Source organism: Pelodiscus sinensis, chromosome 16, assembly GCF_052426305.1.
Source record: "Pelodiscus sinensis isolate ZL-2025 chromosome 16, ASM5242630v1, whole genome shotgun sequence".
Taxonomy (NCBI): domain Eukaryota; kingdom Metazoa; phylum Chordata; order Testudines; family Trionychidae; genus Pelodiscus; species Pelodiscus sinensis.
In genome coordinates, this window is record NC_143067.1 from 5,104,261 (window position 1) to 5,122,254 (window position 17,994).

Genomic DNA, 17,994 nt, shown 5'->3' on the forward strand with positions numbered 1-17,994 from the left:
TGCATAAAATTTTGCTAAATTTATTCTGCCAATCTACCAAGTAATTTTATGAAAGTGTGAACCATATGTTGTTACATAACACAGTCACATTACAATAGAATACAAATAACCAGGACGTTACTTTTAGATACGATCTTGCCTAACAAGTACAATTTACAGTACAAAAAAATGAGGTTAGGAAGATAAAACAGCCTTGTGATTGTCAGAGATGTTAGTTTAAGACATGAAAAAACCTGTATGGTTTACAAGGAGTTTAACACTCCCCCCCTCCTCCAACTTGTTTGAGTAATCTTCAAAATAAACATTAGATGTATAAAAAATTTTTTTTTCAAGCAACAGCAGATACTCCCCATGTTTGCAATAAGTCACCAGCCTGTTTGGAAACTACCATGTCAGGGGGTTGTTATTTGGAAATTATGGGTTCTACACATCAGTGTTATCCTGCTTCCAGTGTCACAGCACTCATGAATATCATATTAGGGTTCCAACCCTGCTCTGATTAAGTTCAGTGGAAATAAGCGTGGGACATGCATGTCATAAATGCTACTTATGTACAGAAAAAACTACAAAGCAGCCTCCTTCCAGAAGTGAAATGACTTGTCACTATTACAAATTGACCACTTCATTTTGTATTTTTTTTTGGTCATCATTTCTGCATTTTCTGGCCTTGTGGAACAAGTCCTTTCTCTCTGCTACTCAGACACCAAATGAAACAGACACACACAGACGTGATTCAGCAAGAACACTGTGTTACCTACATGAACTGTACAAATGAAAGAACAGATTCGGTTAACGAGGGAGCTGTTCTCTTACATTGATCTCACATGGCTTGTGTCATTTTGTTGCATGCAAGCTGCCATTTTTGAGGAGACATCTGTCAATCATTATTGCACATCTGCTGGTTTGGAAGTATTTAAAAGGAGCCCTGATTTTACGGTTGTGTCTCCAAACTGCATTTACAACACGGGGACAAAAACAGCAAGGATGCTGCCACCGTCTGGAGGGTGACAGTTTGACAGAAGGGCACATCTAGCTTCTCTGAAAGACAGGCAGGGTGATGTGGAAACCTATGGCTTGGGGGATGCTTAAAGAAAGATCACACGGCCATTCCTTCCGGCCTGAACATCTTTGAGCTATGACATTCAAACTCGACCCAAGGAAATTGTCTCCCCCAGGATGCAGACTTAGCCAGAGGCCAGCAGCTTCGCAGGATTCCAAAGGATTGGCCATTTAGCTGAATAACAGGAACAACCAGAGTTACAACCAGGACTGTTAAAAAATAAATAAAGGGCTGAGGAAGGAATATAAACCTGTAAAACGAAGAGGGGCATAAACCAACCTCTAGTTATAGAAGGGTGAGGAAGAATCTATCACTAAGTGCAGCTTATTCTAGAAATACCTATTGCAGGACCTATTCTTCTGAAGCACAGCCCAGTGTCAGAAACAGGAGACTGGAGCAGATGGATGACCGGGCTGATCCAGTCAGAAACTCCTATGGTCCCAATAAACAAAGGCCTCTCAGCCAAGACAAGGTCTGCTAGACCTGCACTGCTTGTGATTGGCTTCTAAAGCTACTAAGCAAAGAACTTAAAAATGTTTCAGCTTCTAGTTGCCTAATACTGTCACATAAATATGATTCAGTCACTCTATTTGATACAAGGACGTCTTACCGTAGATGACCCTGCTTTGTAGAATGGCTCTTCTATGCCCGTGTGTCATCCACTTCCACTCCTGTAAACATAACCTTAAAACCTCTTAAGAATCTTAAATGTTCCTTCCAGAAACCACTTGTTCAAGTCACCTTTCAAAATGAGGAAGCAAAGAAAGAGATGCGGGAAGCTAAACAGTGCTGTTGTGGCCAAGCTGTTACTATTCTGTGGCACTATGCTTCCAGCAGGTGTAAGAAATTAATTTGTGGAGTGCTTACAAGCCTTACATAGATTTAAATCTCACCTCGAAATAAAATACTATTTAAGTGATACGCTATAAATGTAAAATAGAAAACAAACAAAAAAAGGAAAAGATCAGCACCAAAGAGTGAAAGTAGGGGTCAGAGTCTCTTCTATATTCCAGTTCCTAGAACTGGGTCTCTTCCACTGAGGCATCTTCTCGCATGGGAGAGTCCCTAACTAGCGCAGGGCAAGTACAGTCAGCTCTCGTACTATACCTCCTTGCAGCTCTCACCATGGGTCTTGCTGGAAATGGAAGGAGGCATGGCCAGAGAATTACCGCATTCCAGTAATCTCTGGCAAACAGCACAACCTGGGAGCCATAACTAGTTCCTTTGTGGCTTCCTTCCCTTGCTGCACACTAGCCACAGCTGAGAATCTGGCCTGAAGCCCCCATCTCTTTTCTTGTTAATATTGTTTAGAAACAATGGCCTGAGACATTTGACCTGTAGATTTATTTTAGGAGAAACAACTACCAACTAGTCATCTCTTGCTAATGGCAATGTAAAATAATTGTTTGGATTTTCTGCAGTGAGTAAAGTCAATCAAGTCCAGGAACAAATAAGACCAGCTGTGCTGCTTTCCTGTCTAGCCATGTAAACCAAACAGGGTAAGGCAACTGGCAATATCGGTCATTTAACTATGGTGTTGATTACGTCAAAATCAAGATGTAATTTTCCATATTTTACAACAGCATTTTGGTAAGTTTCTGCAAAATTTGAGAGCTCTGATTAGTCCATAAACTGCTTTGAAATGCTGGGAATTAACGTAATCTAGATGCACGGTCTGGCACTATTCCTTACTCTAACTAAAGTATGTTTTGAGGGCAACACAGAGCAAAATACACAAAGCAGACAAAGCCTACAGGTCTGATGGGCTGCACACATCAAGAAGCAATTCAAAAAGCGCACGTCTCAAATCGTCATCATCATAATAATGCAAGCACACTTGAATAAGAAATAATTTAGATTTCTGAGTGTATATGAAGAAACAGTTCACAAAGGAAAGAATTCTATGGCAGGTGTTTAGCTTAATTTAGCCACCTCTGAAACAGTAACTGAGGCAACCAAGAAGTTGAGTGTGAATCATCCCCTTTGTGAAATGTTTCCAGTTGAGTATGTTTGCTTAACAAAACTATTGCAAAAGAGTATTCCAAATGGCCTCATCTAAGCAGGCTTTAAATCTGCAGATCAACACCGAAAAACACAAATGAGGAAATACACTGATCACAGAGAATAGTTTTGACACCTCATATTCTGGAAAAAAAGCATTATTTCTTGTGCACATTTGATTATCGCTCGAGGGCCTAGTTCCTTTTCTCTTGATGGCCTACAGAAATCAGATGCAGCTGCAATAATTCCACCTAGCAGGATTCAGCAAACCTCTTCTTCGGAAGGTACAGAATTGCAGCTGTCATGGGAAACAGTGCCAATGCTTTGTATTTCTGACTGAAGGTGGACTGATACTTGGACTGCTATTTCTTGACCCTGCTCATTCACAGAGCCATCATCCGAGTCTCCTGCTGGTGAATTACTGCGCTTGAGCTCTGGATTGATGGGGTAGATTGCATCTTGGGTAGTAAGAGCTTGGGTCTGTTTGGTTTCCTCGCCAACTTCATCTGGATCATCAACTCGCACTGCTTCAAAGATCTCCTCCATGAATGCCCTACAGTTAAGGATTAGAGGTGGGAGGGGAATGCTTCTAGCAAGTTCTTCAATGTATCGAGCAAATTCCATGGTTTTAAACTGGGTGACTTTGGCCAGCTCCAAGGTTTTGGCAGAGGTGATGATAGGGATGCGCTTGGCGATCTCAAAGGCCTTCTGAAGCTTCTCAGCCCCTTCTGTCCTGAAGAACTCATTGATGGCCTTCTCTGTCTTGCGGAGGTGACTACTCATCATACACAGACGGGTTATGTTTAAAATGAGGATGATCGTAAAAGCAACCAGACACACAATCATGTAGTAGATGCTCATATCCCCCGATGTGAAGATAACCCTCAGGGTGACTGTGTAGTAGGAGGTGCCATTATGATTAGTGGCTGCACAGGTGTACCGTCCACGGTCACCAAACCTTACATCGGTAATGTTAAGGATATGGTCAGTGATCAACCATCTTCCACCTAAAGATCCAACAGAAACAAGTACAGTAATGAAACATAGGCTGTGTCTTTAAACAGCTAGTTCCTTGGGGCATGGATCCCAGGATAAGTTCAGCACTTTTTACCCACTGTACAGTGCTGTGTTTGTTTGCTGCTCTATATAACTACAAGGTCCAATTTTCCATGCGGGTTGACTAAGACAAAAGTTAAGTGACCCATGGAAAGAGTCACGGGACTCTGTTTCCAAGCCCAGGCTTGAGCGTTCACACTGCATTATAATCCTGGATTAACGACTACTGACCCGTGTCTCAAGACATACTAACGTCTCCATACCACACTGCACAGACCTTCTGACTTGATCTGCATTCACACTGCAAAATGACAGGCCTGGAATCTAAGTCACAGTGGCACTTATACTTGGCTCTGATTCCTCTCCCCTCCCCACATCTCCAGCAAGGTTGTAGCACCTGACAGCTTGCTGACCAGAGTCAGACTGAATCGCATCTGGACGGGAGAGGGGGTTGGACTCGAAACCCGAATCACAGTCCAGGTGGAGTGTGTAGAGTAGACACATCTAAGTGATTCAGCTGGCATTAAAACCCAGGATATCCCTGGAGACAGAGTCTTTTGCTTTAAGCACTACACAACTGTGCCTCTTCTACTGAGTGACAGAACTCTTGTAAAACAAACAAACAAATAATAAGAAGAATGCTGGCTTCATAGGCTATTTTCTACATTTACTATATTAGGGAAGAAACATTTGCTTTCATAATTCATTCTCTTCATATACTCTGCTTTCAATTAATTTCCAGATGACATCCAAAGATTATTTTAGTTGCACATAAGCTGGATAATACCCCAAATTAATATGCACCGCATTAACAGGATACTGTCAGGTAGCTCAGTTTACAATTTGACCTAACTTAAAACTTGTTCTCTATTGAATAATGTTCTCCAGATTCTGTAAAGAGTATTATTTAAAAAAATTAAACACTTAATGGCTAAGAAAGTGCATCTTCCTCTGTAGCGATGGTTAATTTGTAAAACCATTCCCTGAGCAGGTAAAAGTTGTAATTAATTAATGTATTTATTTATTTAAAATATTTTATCCCGCCTCTCTATTTAAAATATTCAAGGCGGTAAACTTCCTGTTGATTTCCATGAAGTTGCTGGTACCTAAACCAGGAAATAAATGTAATCAAATCACCTCTCCTTTAGAAAGGCCAAAAAGAAAGATTACTGTTTGCCAGCTAGAAAAGGTCACAATTTGAGAGAAGTTATTTTTTAATTCATGCCCCTAACATGTAAAGAGCAAGACAAAAATGAAAAATCAGTTATGTAGCTGATACGATATTTATTATGTACCTATGAAGCAAAACAGGTCAGCTGTATGAAATTATGCAGCACAGCAGAAAGAATGGGCCAGCGGTTAAGGCATTAGAATAATAGAATCCTAGGGCTGGAAGAGACCTCAGGAGGTTATCAAGTCCAGCTCCCTGTCCAAAGCAGGACCAATCCCAACTAAATCATCCCAGCCAGGGCTTTGTCATGCCCAAACTTAAAAACCTCTAGGGATGGAGATTCCACCCCTTCACTAGGTAACCCATTCCAATACTTCACCACCCTCCTAGGAAAATAGTTTTTCCTAGTTAGCCTGGGATGTAGATTCAATTCCCTGCTCTGCTGCAGATTTCCTGGGTGACCTTGGGCAAATCACTTTGCCTCTTTGCTCAGGTCCCCATGTGTAAAATAGGGATAAACATCTCATGAGAGTTATGAAGAAAAATATGTGAAAAGTGGTGAGGTGTTCAGACACTGCCTAAGACAGCAGCAGAGCTTACCTTCATCTCTTTGCTTGAGCAGCTGTGCTTTTGAATTGTACCAAAGGATAAATTCATACCGGCTGAGGTTCAGTTTACATTCAATTAACACACTGCTCCCTTCCTTTGCTATGATATCATGATGTGCTGGAGAATTTGCCATGACTCGGAAGACTGGATGAAGTGAAGCATTTGGAGAAACGGATCTTGACCCAGGTGTAATTGTCCTGTTAGAAGCTACATTTTCCAGTGCAAAAGCAGCAGGCAGAACAGCAGTAATAATCAAAGTTAACAGGCAACAACTGAGCTTCATGGAAGACTAGAGAAAATGTTTTTTTCATTTAAACATGGAGTAAGGAACAGGATGCGTAGTATCCAGGTATTTGCATTAAACTGAGATCAGTGAGGGTCTTGATTTGTTCAAAGATCAAGTTTTTCTTGGAAATATCGGAATCAAGATCATTGACGTCAACAGCAGAAATGGAAAATCCAACTAGAAAAAAAAAGAAGAAGAGAGAATTAGGTTTGTTATAATACCAAGCTTATGTGGTTTTCAAATCTCATTTCCAGTAAACAGATTTCAGACTAAATTAATTTAAACCGTTAGCTGAGAGGTTTGACATCAGAGATGAGCTCAGGGCATGCCAGCGGGGTAAGGGCAAGAAGGTTTTAGCATGATCACTACTCCCGTCACAAAGTTTAGATGTATGCTTGTCCTCCCATCCAAAACAACACATCTCAGCAAGGCGAGACATGGGCAAAAAGAATGTAAGAAAAGGGCCAAAATAGTCAACCTACTGGAAATGTGTAGCTCCCACTGGGACCAAAATGTGGATTGGGAATATGGCAGACAAAGAAAAACAGTTTTCACAACAGGGGAAAAGGAAGGATGAAAATGTAATTTTTTTAAAAATAGTAATTTCACATCCTGATTTTCCAAAAGTATCCACTCAGCCTCTTGCTCTGTAGCTACAGATAACTGTGGGTGCATTTTACAGCACTCAGGCAACTAATTACCTGATTTTCAGGTACAATTGGTAGTTAGCTCCCTAAGTACTATAAAACAAACCCTCAAACTGTATCTGCAATTATTTGTAGGCACAAAATGGAAGAGCACTTCTGAAATCTGGTCCTTAATGTCCAGATAGTCTTCCTCATGACAACTTTTCTTGCTGCCACATTATCAGACTCCACATTTTTACTGAAATCTGTTGCTGAAAATACTGCTAACCACTACTACTATTCAGCACTTACAGTATGTTTTTCATTTCTGAAGTGCTTTAAAAGCCATGAGTGCCAAATTCTGCTCTGCATCTCTTACTAATGTCAGGGGGTATTTTGACTAAGGACAAGACCCACAATTTTTAAAATGAAGATGTGTGCAAAATAATGGATGGCATTAGAATAAGAAACCAATAGCAATGCTTCTGGTATATATCAGTTATTTTCCCTACAACCAAGAGGCAAAACATTTCAGTAAATACACTGAACTTGAAGAATGAGTTGGCATGAGGAAGGTTCACATTTGTATATAATTTTCATGAAACCTGACATGATCGAGTACGTGCTTCTTGGACTCATACTTCCTTCCAGACTGTTCCACGGCAATGAAAACAAATTTCTGAAGGGAAGAGCACAAACTAAGACAAATTAGGGATGTTAAACGAATGTTTGTGTCTCAGAGGGGTAGCTGTGTTAATCTGTAACTGAAATTTTTTAAAAAACCACAAATAGTTCTGCAGCACCTTAGAGACTAACAAAAAACATAGATGCTTTCATGGGCACAACCCGCTTCTTGTGTAAATGTGTAACCGCTGGATTTTTTAGTGGTTACACATTTACACACAAGGGGGCAGGCAGGAGCCGGTTCTTGTAGTGAGGCAGCAGCAAGGGGGGCAGGTGGTTCCATGGGAGCTGGCTCCCCACGTGTACCAGCTCCCGTCTGCTGCCCCCACCCCGGGCACTTCTGCCTCTCTATCAGAGGCAGCAGCATGGGGGCGGGAGGACAGGCAGCTCAATGGGAGCCAATGCTCATGGGGAGCCGGATCCTGCCAGCCTCCCCACGCTGCTGCCTCTGTGGGAGACAGCAGGCGAGAGAGTGAGGGGGAAGCTCCGTGGGAGCTGGCACACACGAGGAACAAGCTTAAAAGCCAGCTCCTCTCAGGCACTGGCTCCCACTCTCCCCTGCTAACTCTGATACAGGCAGGGGTGCGTGTAACTGTTAGAATTAACCAATGAGCCCAGGTATACGCTATCATCCCTAGGACGAATATCTTACTTCACTCTGTTGAATATCTGACTTCAGACTTTATCTTTATCATCTGATCTTCTACCAATAACAAATGCCAATAGAGTTGTCCTTCATAACTAGGACAGCACAAAGGATTAAGTGATTCACAAATATATATTTTTATAAATAATGTAGCAGGCACTTGATACATTTCTCTCATTATCCCAACATTACTAAATAACACTGTTTATAAGACTTTAACACAGCAGTTCTCAACAAGGAAATTGAGGGTCCCCTGGGAGGGGACGGGGGCTGTGAGGAGGTTTCACAGGGTCCATCAAGCAGGATCACATTAGATCCACTGGGATCCATGGCAGAAAACCAAAGCCGCACCAACCCACATGTTGAGTTAGGAACAAAAGATTTCCATTTGTTTTCTACATAGGTATAATTAAAAAATAGCCACACTCTATGCGTGCTATGCCCTCCTTCCAGAGAAATAGTAACTAGGGCCCTGGTCTTGCACTAACTTACATGTGTTTATCTTTACACACTGTAGGCCAGATTCTGCATCACTAATGTCAGTGACAATTTTGAAATTTACTTAAATAGAGATAGGACAGGACCTTGTGAGCAACCCCAATGACTTCAACAGGATTACTCCCAGGCTGCGTCTACACTGGCAGCTTCTTGAGCAAGATCTCTTTTGTGGAAGAGTTCTTGTGCAAAAAATCTTCCACAAGAGTGTGCCCACACTGCCATGTGCTTTTGCGCAAGAGTATCCATGGCAGTATACAGGGGGAGTATATGGAGGGAGGGATAACTCAGTGGTTTGTGCATTGGTCTGCTAAACCCAGGGTTGTGAGTTCAATCCTTGCAGAGGCCATTTAGGGATTTGGGGCAAAAATTTGTCAGGGGTGGTACTTGGTCCTGCTGTGAAGGCAGGGGACTGGACTTGATGACCTTTCAAGGTCCCTTCCAGTTCTAGGAGATAGGCAATCTGCATTAATTTAGTGTAGACACTTTCTTGCACAAGAAAGCTCTGATGGCCATTTTAACCATAGGGGCTTCTTGCGCAAGAAATTCATGTTGCCTGTCTACACTGCCCTCTTGTGGAAGAGCTCTTGTGCAAGAGGGCTTATTCCTCGTGGGGAGAGGAATAACTCTTCCAGAAGAAACCCTACACGCTCGTGCAGTGTAGACAGCCGGCAAGTTTTTGCGCAAGAACAACTGTTCTTGCACAAGAAGCTGCCTGTATAGACATAGCCTCAGTGTACGAAGTTAAACATGTGCTGAATAAACTTCTGTATGACTGAAGCCCAGAAAGAAAAGTATAGGATAAGAAATGAAGAACAAATGTAGAGAACAGGATGAGGGGATGGACTGCACCCTCACCAAGTTTGCAGATGACACTAAGCTAGGGGGAGAGGTAGATACACTGGAGGGCAGGGGTAGGGTCCAGAGTGACCTAGACAGATTAGAGGACTGGGCCAAAATAAATCTGATGAGGTTCAACAAGGACAAGTGTAGAGTCCTGCACTTGGGATGGAAGAATCTCAAGCATTGTTACAGGCTGGGGACCAAATGGCTAAGTAGCAGTTCTGCAGAAAAGGACCTGGGGATTACAGAAGATGAGAAGCTGGACATGAGTCAACAGTGTGCCCTTGTAGCCAAGAAGGCAAATGGCATAGTAGGGTGCATTAGGAGGAACACTGCCAGCAGATCCAAAGAAGTGATTATTCTCCTTTATTCGGCTCTGGTGAAGCCACATTTGGAGTATTGTGTCCAGTTCTGGGCCCCCCACTATAGAAAGGATGTGGATGCATTGGAGAGGGTCCAGCAGAGGGCGACCAAAATGATTAGGGGGCTGGAGCGCATGACCTATGAGGAGAGACTGAGGGAGTTGGGTTTGTTTAATCTGCAGAAGAGAAGAGTGAAGGGGGATTTGATAGCAGCCTTCAACTTCCTGAAGGGAGGTTCCAAAGAAGATGGAGAAAGGCTTGTCACAGTGGTGAAGGATGACAGAACAAGGAGCAATGGTCTCAAGTTACAGTTGGAGAGGTCTAGGTTGGATATTAGGAAAAACTATTTCACTAGGAGGGTGGTGAAGCACTGGGATGAGTTACCTAGGGAGGTGGTGGAATCTCCATCCCTAGAGGTTTTTAAGACTCGGCTTGACAGGGCCCTGACTGGGTTGATTTAGTTGGGATTGGTCCTGCCTTAGGCAGGGGGTGGACATGATGACCTCCTGAGGTCTCTACCAGCTCTATGATTCTAGGTGTATGATGGAACAAGAATAGTATAAAATATTCCCATTAAGTTTTCAGTGCATATTATGTGACTATAGAATCACAAAATAAACACAAATGCAAATACAATTTGAACTCCTTATGTGTGGTTTTGGTTTTGGAGCTGCTATTTCTATGTTTCATTACAAAACTGACTAAGTGCTTGACTATGACACTGGAAATACACAGCAGAAGCTGTGGAGTGATTAATGTTTCACTGCTGAGTGAGGGGCAATGGGAACATGTTGCAATTATACTAAATGACTACCAAGTTCTACATTTCCTTATATTCTGAGGGTTTTAGGTCCCAACCATACAGATGCATGTGCAGGTCGACACCCTAATACCTGACAGATCAAAGCCTGAAATGATAATCCTAATGCAACATTAAAATGCATTTCTGCAATCTGTACGATATGTTCAGATAACAGATTTAGGCCATATCTTCACTCCAGAGTTACCTCCTCTTAAGTTAGCCTAGCTCGCGTGAGACCTGTCACTCTGAAATGACATTGGAGCTGCAGAGAGAGGTTGTGTCAGCAGCTGATGAGTTGTGCTAACTTGAGCTTTACCCTTGCTACAAACACTAGCACCCTTGGATTAGTGGTTTTATGTGGCTGAGATTTGAGTGAAGGACAACACATAGGTTATAACTCAGGTTAACTCAGCAGTGAACACAAATCTTTATCTTCCTTACTAAATCAGACACAAAAAGTAGTTTATTATATTGAATCACTGTAATCTCCTGACTAATGATGTTTTAGATTCAGTGGAAATAATTCCAGTATCTTCAATGGTTTTCTTGTGATATTTTTCCCCATTTTGAATGATTAAGTGTAAGTTATTAGATTTTCAAGCTTTTTCCACTCTATTTCTAAACTGACGTTAGGAACCTAACTCAATTATTTCAACTCCGGAAATATCTAGCAATATTTTTCCTCAGAAGAGTGAGATAATTATCTTTAGTAATTGCATATGCTCACCCCTATACATGCAACAAATCTGCATAATGTATAAAACATCAGGAGTGATGGATCATTGAATTTCACTATAAAATTCTTCAAAGTCTGATTTATTATAAATTGTTTGTCACATTTCCTTTTTTGTAAGCCCATTATTGTTAAGCAGACAATGATCTTTTATTGTCAACTGCTGGAAGAGAATGATTTACTAAATCCATATTATTCAACCATCACATTTATGAAAAACAGCTGCTAAAGCTGATAAAATAATCAAAAAGAGGATAAAACATGGAAAGTGCAATCACCCCAAATTCTTCAAGAATATATTAAACCCAAGGCAAGAGAAAGCATGCACAGTAGTAAGTGGAATTGTTTATGTCTGAACCTGAACTGAAGCGCAACATCTTTAACTATTACTGAGCCACACTTAATAACAAAGAGTTGTGGAAGGACAAATATTTAGGAGGATGCATACAGTTATGACTCAAGGCTTTGGCTATCATCCTGTGAAAGTCACATGTGTTTAGCTTTAATTGTCAATGAGACTACTCTTAGAACTTAGTTACATACATGCATAAGTCACTATAAGAATGGGACTGGAGATATAATAAGTTACACAGCTCTACATCATTGGATGTAACAATTTCATATGCTTAGATAAAATGGAATAAAAAAACCAAGATAAACTTCCCAAACATGCGGCCCACGGACTGGATGCAGTTCGCCAGGATTAGCCACTGTCGAGCCACCGCATGCTTTATTTACCTGCGTATCTGCAGGTACGGCTGCTTGCAGCTCCCGTTGGCCATGGATCATTGTTCCCAGACAACAGGAGCCGTGGGAAACGATGTCCCGGTCTGTGATACTTGCCACAGCTCCCATTGTCCGTGATGGCAATCTGTGGCTAACAGGAGGTGCAAGCGGCCATAACTGTGAATAAAATAAAGGTAAATAAAGAGTCTGGTGACCCACCAGGGGCTAATCCTGGCGAAATGGGTCCACTCTGTGGACCGCTTATTGCCCATCCCTGCCTTATAGTGTCCTTATTAATTGGTGATTCTGGCAAATGATTGGTGTGTGGATCAGTTTTAAAACATGTGAACTCCATAACAACCAGCATTAAAAGTATCAGACTGTAGCCCTGAATTCTGAATTTTCCTATCTTCAAAGAACCTTCTAGAATCATCTACAACAATAAATAATTCATCCTCACTTAAATTATAAAACTATTTTTCATGACTAGATATATTCAGAAAGAATATTTTCATCTTTGTGTAGCCTGTCAATTCATTATAATACACATTTGAAAAAAAATAAAGTTGGAATTACTGTATGACAATAGAATTTTTTCCCACATGATAAATGTGATAATATATTAGACTCTATAGCCATGGTGTCCAACCCGCTAGTTACCAGCCACATGTGGCTATTTGGCCAGTTGCATGTGGCTAGTTGGCTTGAACAATGTGGCTATTTGGCTGGTTGAGTATGGCTAGTTTGCTGGTTGGACCCCATAGCTCTGCAGTACATGGAATTTTAAACAGACTTTAAGTAAACTCTAAAGCCCCAGACCTGCATATATTTATAAATTTGTTTAATTCTACTCATGTGAGTAGTCCTACTGAAATCAATGTGACTTCTCATATGAATGCAGCACAGATGCATTATTACGCACAATTTGAAGTCTAAAATGCTGATCAGTGACCTGCTGATTTCGATGTGCTTTGAATTAGACCTGCGGTAGTAAAGCCCTGTTTCAGAAAAACCCTTCAATACATACTTAAATTCATCTCAATACAGGGAAACAATTACAGCTATGCTCAACTTTAAGCATGAGTTTAGTTGCTTTCCTGAATCAAAGATTAAGACTTCAGTTCAACATGCAGATTTATGCGGGTAGACCCTTACATCCCCATGAAGCACTCCTGATGGGGATAATATATTGAGATATACCTATCTCATAGAACTAGAAGGGACCTTGAAAGGTCATCGAATCCAGTCCCCTACCCAGATGAAAGGCCCAAGTACCATCCCTGACAGATTTGTCCCAGTTCCCTACATGGCCTCCTCAAGGGATTGAACTCACAACACTGGACTTAGCAGGCCAATGCTCAAACCACTGAACTATTCCTCCCTATTATACAGGATGACATGAGCCTGTTTGTACAGATACATTTACAGGCATGACGCCTACAACTTAACCATTATAGTTCTCCCCTTGCAGGTGTAAGAGAAACCACTCTAGAGACTGTACGCTAACTTGGTACCGATGTCACTCGTCACAACTATATAAAATATATATTTCACAATTTTTTAAAAATGATCACAATTTAAAACAAATGTTGTAGCTGCCACAACTTTCCCTCTGTTTTAAAAGCACGTCAATGGCTACAATGACATTTTAAAACATGATAAGAATGAAAAAAAAAAATCCTCAAATCAAAACATCATGGCCAGGGCATCCCAAAGTACCCTCACAGAACACGACACGGCCAGGCTATTTACAGCCCGCTGTGACGCCACGATGCTGAAGCGCCATCCTTATGGCGGACCGTGGAGTCTCCGGATCCAGAGCCTGAGGGGAACGGGTCGGGCTGGGATCCCCATTCTAGACCTACCCCCTGCAGGGCCCCCGCCAGAGGGCGCCCCTCGACCGACTCCTGCCTGCCCGCCGCAGACCTCGAGGGCGGCGGTTCCCGAACTGAGGCTCACGACCCCTTCCGCGGGCTGCACTGAGCGCGGCTGGGTCTGGGCCGGGGCCTCAGGCTTCGGGTTCAGCCCCGGGCAGAAGGGCTCAGGCTGGAGCCGCCCCCCCTGCAATGAAGCTCAGTGGCTTTGGGCCCGGTGGGGCTGGGATGGGCTCAGGCCCCACCCCCACGGTCTGTGCTCAACCCCTGCCCCAAGGCAACCCCCACGTCACAGCAGACCCCGCGTCAGGGCAGTGACGTCACTGGAGGCGTGACGTCATGCCGGCAGCCCCGCGGGAGCGCCCAGCCGCGGCGCCGCAGCCGCCCCTCTGACATCACGCCGCCGCTCTGCGGCGTCACCAGGGCGACACGCGGCGCCGTCACGGCGCGGCAACATACCCCTCGGCGGGAGGCGGGTCCGGCCGCAGCCCCGGGTCGCTCGCACCCCAACGCGCCTTCCCTGCCCGCCGCCGCCAACCCGGAAGTGCTTCTGAGGCAGGGCGCGGCGGCTTCCGGGTCAGCGAGCGCTTCCGGGGTCAGCGGGAGGGCTCCTGTGTGCGCCCTCGTCTCTATGGCGCGGGTCCTCCAGCGGAGTGTGTCACTGGCGGGCGTGGGGGGGCCCGGCTGAGACGTGGCGGGGCCGCCCGCAGGTGAGGGGCGGGGCGACGGGCGCTCCTGGGGGGGGGGGGGGCGCCAGGGAAACTCCTGGGGGGGCAGAGATGGGGGGGCGCTAGGGAAACTCCTGGGGGGGCAGAGATGGGGGGGCTGCTAGGGAAGCTCCTGGGGGGACAGAGATGGGGGGGCGCTAGGGAAACTCCTGGGGGGGCAGAGATGGGGGGGCGCCAGGGAAACTCCTGGGGGGGCAGAGATGGGGGGGCGCTAGGGAAAGTCCTGGGGGGCAGAGATGGGGGGGCGCCAGGGAAACTCCTGGGGGGGCAGAGATGGGGGGGCGCTAGGGAAGCTCCTGGGGGGGCAGAGATGGGGGGGCGCCAGGGAAACTCCTGGGGGGGCAGAGATGGGGGGGCGCCAGGGAAACTCCTGGGGGGGCAGAGATGGGGGGCGCTAGGGAAACTCCTGGGGGGGCAGAGATGGGGGGGCGCCAGGGAAGCTCCTGGGGGGGCAAAGATGGGGGGCGCCAGGGAAACTCCTGGGGGGGCAAAGAAGGGGGAGCGCCAGGGAAACTCCTGGGGGGGCAGAGATGGGGGAGCGCTAGGGAAACTCCTGGGGGGGCAGAGATGGGGGAGCGCTAGGGAAACTCCTGGGGGGGCAGAGAAGGGGGAGCGCTAGGGAAACTCCTGGGGGGACAGAGAAGGGGGAGCGCTAGGGAAACTCCTGGGGGGGCAGAGATGGGGGGGCGCTAGGGAAACTCCTGGGGGGGCAAAGATGGGGGGGCGCTAGGGAAGCTCCTGGGGGGGCAAAGATGGGGGGGCGCTAGGGAAGCTCCTGGGGGGGCAGAGATGGGGGAGCGCTAGGGAAACTCCTGGGGGGGCAGAGAAGGGGGAGCGCTAGGGAAACTCCTGGGGGGACAGAGAAGGGGGAGCGCTAGGGAAACTCCTGGGGGGGCAGAGATGGGGGGGCGCTAGGGAAACTCCTGGGGGGGCAAAGATGGGGGGCGCTAGGGAAGCTCCTGGGGGGGCAAAGATGGGGGGGCGCTAGGGAAGCTCCTGGGGGGGCAGAGATGGGGGGGCGCTAGGGAAACTCCTGGGGGGGCAGAGATGGGGGGGCGCTAGGGAAACTCCTGGGGGGGCAGAGATGGGGGGGCGCTAGGGAAACTCCTGGGGGGGCAGAGATGGGGGGGCGCTAGGGAAGCTCCTGGGGGGGCAGAGATGGGGGGGCGCTAGGGAAGCTCCTGGGGGGGCAGAGATGGGGGAGCGCTAGGGAAACTCCTGGGGGGGCAGAGATGGGGGGCGCTAGGGAAGCTCCTGGGGGGACAGAGAAGGGGGAGCGCTAGGGAAGCTCCTGGGGGGGCAGAGATGGGGGAGCGCTAGGGAAACTCTTGGGGGGCAGAGATGGAGGGGCGCTAGGGAAGCTCCTGGGGGGACAGAGATGGGGGGGGCGCTAGGGAAACTCCTGGGGGGGGCAGAGATGGGGGGCTGCTAGGGAAACTCCTGGGGGGGCAGCGATGGGGGGCTGCTAGGGAAACTCCTGGGGGAGGCAGCGATGGGGGGTGCAAGGGAGGGCAGACACAGGGAAGGCGGCTAGGTATGATCCTGGGGGGCCCTGGTGGAGATGATAGGGGAGATCCTGGAGGAATGGGAACTGTGGGGGGGGAGGGTCAGTGTTTCCTCTAATCGTTTCCATCCATGTGTGGAATAAATTCGTATGTGCTCCATCATTTGGAACACAAGACCTGGCTACAGGTGCTCTGCTAATCAATTGGGTGGCATTTTAATCTCTCCCTAGTGGCCACTCAAGCGCACAACTTCCAGGGAACAATACTGGGGGAGCAAGGGAAGATCCTGGGGGAACAGAGGTCGAGGTGCTAGGGAAGACAGTAGAAAGGGGTCAGGACAGATGCCCGGGGAGGGCTTTGAAGGAGGGGATAGCAGAGCCAGAGCAGGGGGTGTGAGGGAGGGCTTGGAGGGGTAGATATCTAGATAGCTAACACTAGTGAATATGATCTCTTGAACTAGTTCATGATCTCTCCACTAGTCACTTTGGGGTCATGCACCTTCACCTGGGCAGGGCAGATGACTGAGAACATGAACTTTGAGTCTTGAGAGTGAGTTGGAGCCTCACTGCACTAGTCAGGTGTTTTATAACCTGTGCGTGATGGAGAACATGGGTCTAAATCCCATGAGTTAAGGGCTTGAGGCTGTATGTGTGTTTGTAAAATATCAGGGGCATAAAAATGTCTCAGGGACATGTAGGTGGGGGATGAGACAAAGGGGGAAACAAGGCACATGTACCAAGGATTGTGGGAATTTCATGTTAAATAGACAGAGTTAGTGATTTATCTCTTGGTTTTTACTCAGAGAAAGATGACCAGTGCTTTACAGATTGATCTGATTGCATCACCAGCAGCCTTTTGGGGACTTATAGATAAATGTAAAATGCAATGTTAATTTCCTGGTTTATTGGAGATATTTTAGTACACCAGAGTCAGCTATTTAAAGTCTGATTCCCACAGCAGCCATAAGTTGGCATCTTTGTATAATAAGGTTCATTACAGTGTCTGGTGGTGTATTGATATCTAACTTTTGATTCTAAACTGACTTGGAGTTAAGGAAATTGTGACTGTTTGGACCATGTATGGCGCTCCTGGGGGGGTAGAGATGGGGGAGCGCTAGGGAAACTCCTGGGGGCAGAGATGGGGGGCTGCTAGGGAAGCTCTTGGGGGGGCAGAGATGGTGGGGCGCTAGGGAAGCTCTTGGGGGGGCAGAGATGGTGGGGCTGCTAGGGAAGCTCTTGGGGGGGCAGAGATGGTGGGGCGCTAGGGAAACTCCTGGGGGGCAGATATGGGGGGTGCTAGGGAAACTCCTGGGGGGGCAGAGATGGGAGGGTGCTAGGGAAACTCCTGGGGGGCAGAGATGGGAGGGCGCTAGGGAAACTCCTGGGGGGGCAGAGATGGGGGGGCGCTAGGGAAACTTCTGGGGGGGGCAGCGATGGGGGGGGGGGAGATCTCACTTCCAAGCAGTGGTCCTTAACAAGCAGTTGAATTTGCATGGCAACCTGGGTCTTCAAATGCAAATTGTCAGTTATGGTTGCCATGGCTTTGAACCCCCAGTTTGTTTGTACACTTTTAAAAAGCTTTGCCATAAATGCACAACACTCCAATGAACATGCTGCAACTTATTCAACTGCCCAAGTTTGACTCGTGCTATTCTTTCACATTTGGCAAATGCGTTTTGAAAACAGGCCACCAAAGCTGTCTGCATTAGTGAGACAAGCCATAGACTATCCACACACCCTTTGTACTTGTGTGCAGCACTTAGCGATATTGCCCGGTTCCTTTCCTAT

The 17,994-nt window shown here is 46.1% G+C and overlaps 2 protein-coding genes across 7 annotated transcripts in view; one reads left to right on the forward strand and one right to left on the reverse strand.

The window, feature by feature from the left end:
• Positions 1 to 14,572, reverse strand: MFAP3 (microfibril associated protein 3). 4 transcript variants are annotated; one of them, XM_075900592.2, is made up of 4 exons: positions 14,434 to 14,518; positions 12,113 to 12,277; positions 5,889 to 6,360; positions 1 to 4,068 (listed from the first exon to the last, which is right to left on the reverse strand). In XM_075900592.2, the coding sequence occupies exons 3-4, from the start codon at positions 6,178 to 6,180 to the stop codon at positions 3,323 to 3,325; spliced, it is 1,038 nt and encodes a 345-aa protein (XP_075756707.1). In that variant the 5' UTR covers positions 6,181 to 6,360; positions 12,113 to 12,277; positions 14,434 to 14,518; the 3' UTR covers positions 1 to 3,322. The 4 variants fall into 4 exon arrangements, with proteins under 4 accessions (XP_075756707.1, XP_075756706.1, XP_014436643.1 ...); XM_075900591.2 differs by lacking the exon at positions 12,113 to 12,277 and having other exon boundaries at positions 14,434 to 14,572; XM_014581157.4 differs by lacking the exons at positions 12,113 to 12,277; positions 14,434 to 14,518 and adding an exon at positions 13,966 to 14,234.
• FAM114A2 (family with sequence similarity 114 member A2) overlaps positions 14,413 to 17,994 on the forward strand; it is a 20,863-nt gene continuing 17,281 nt past the window's right edge. The window contains exon 1 of one of the 3 annotated variants that reach the window (XM_089769449.1): positions 14,413 to 14,550. The gene's annotated coding sequence lies outside the window, so the exon portion shown is untranslated. Of the gene's footprint in view, positions 14,685 to 16,628; positions 16,757 to 17,994 lie in introns of those variants that run through there. The other 2 variants (XM_075900590.2, XM_089769450.1) reach the window with 2 other exon arrangements.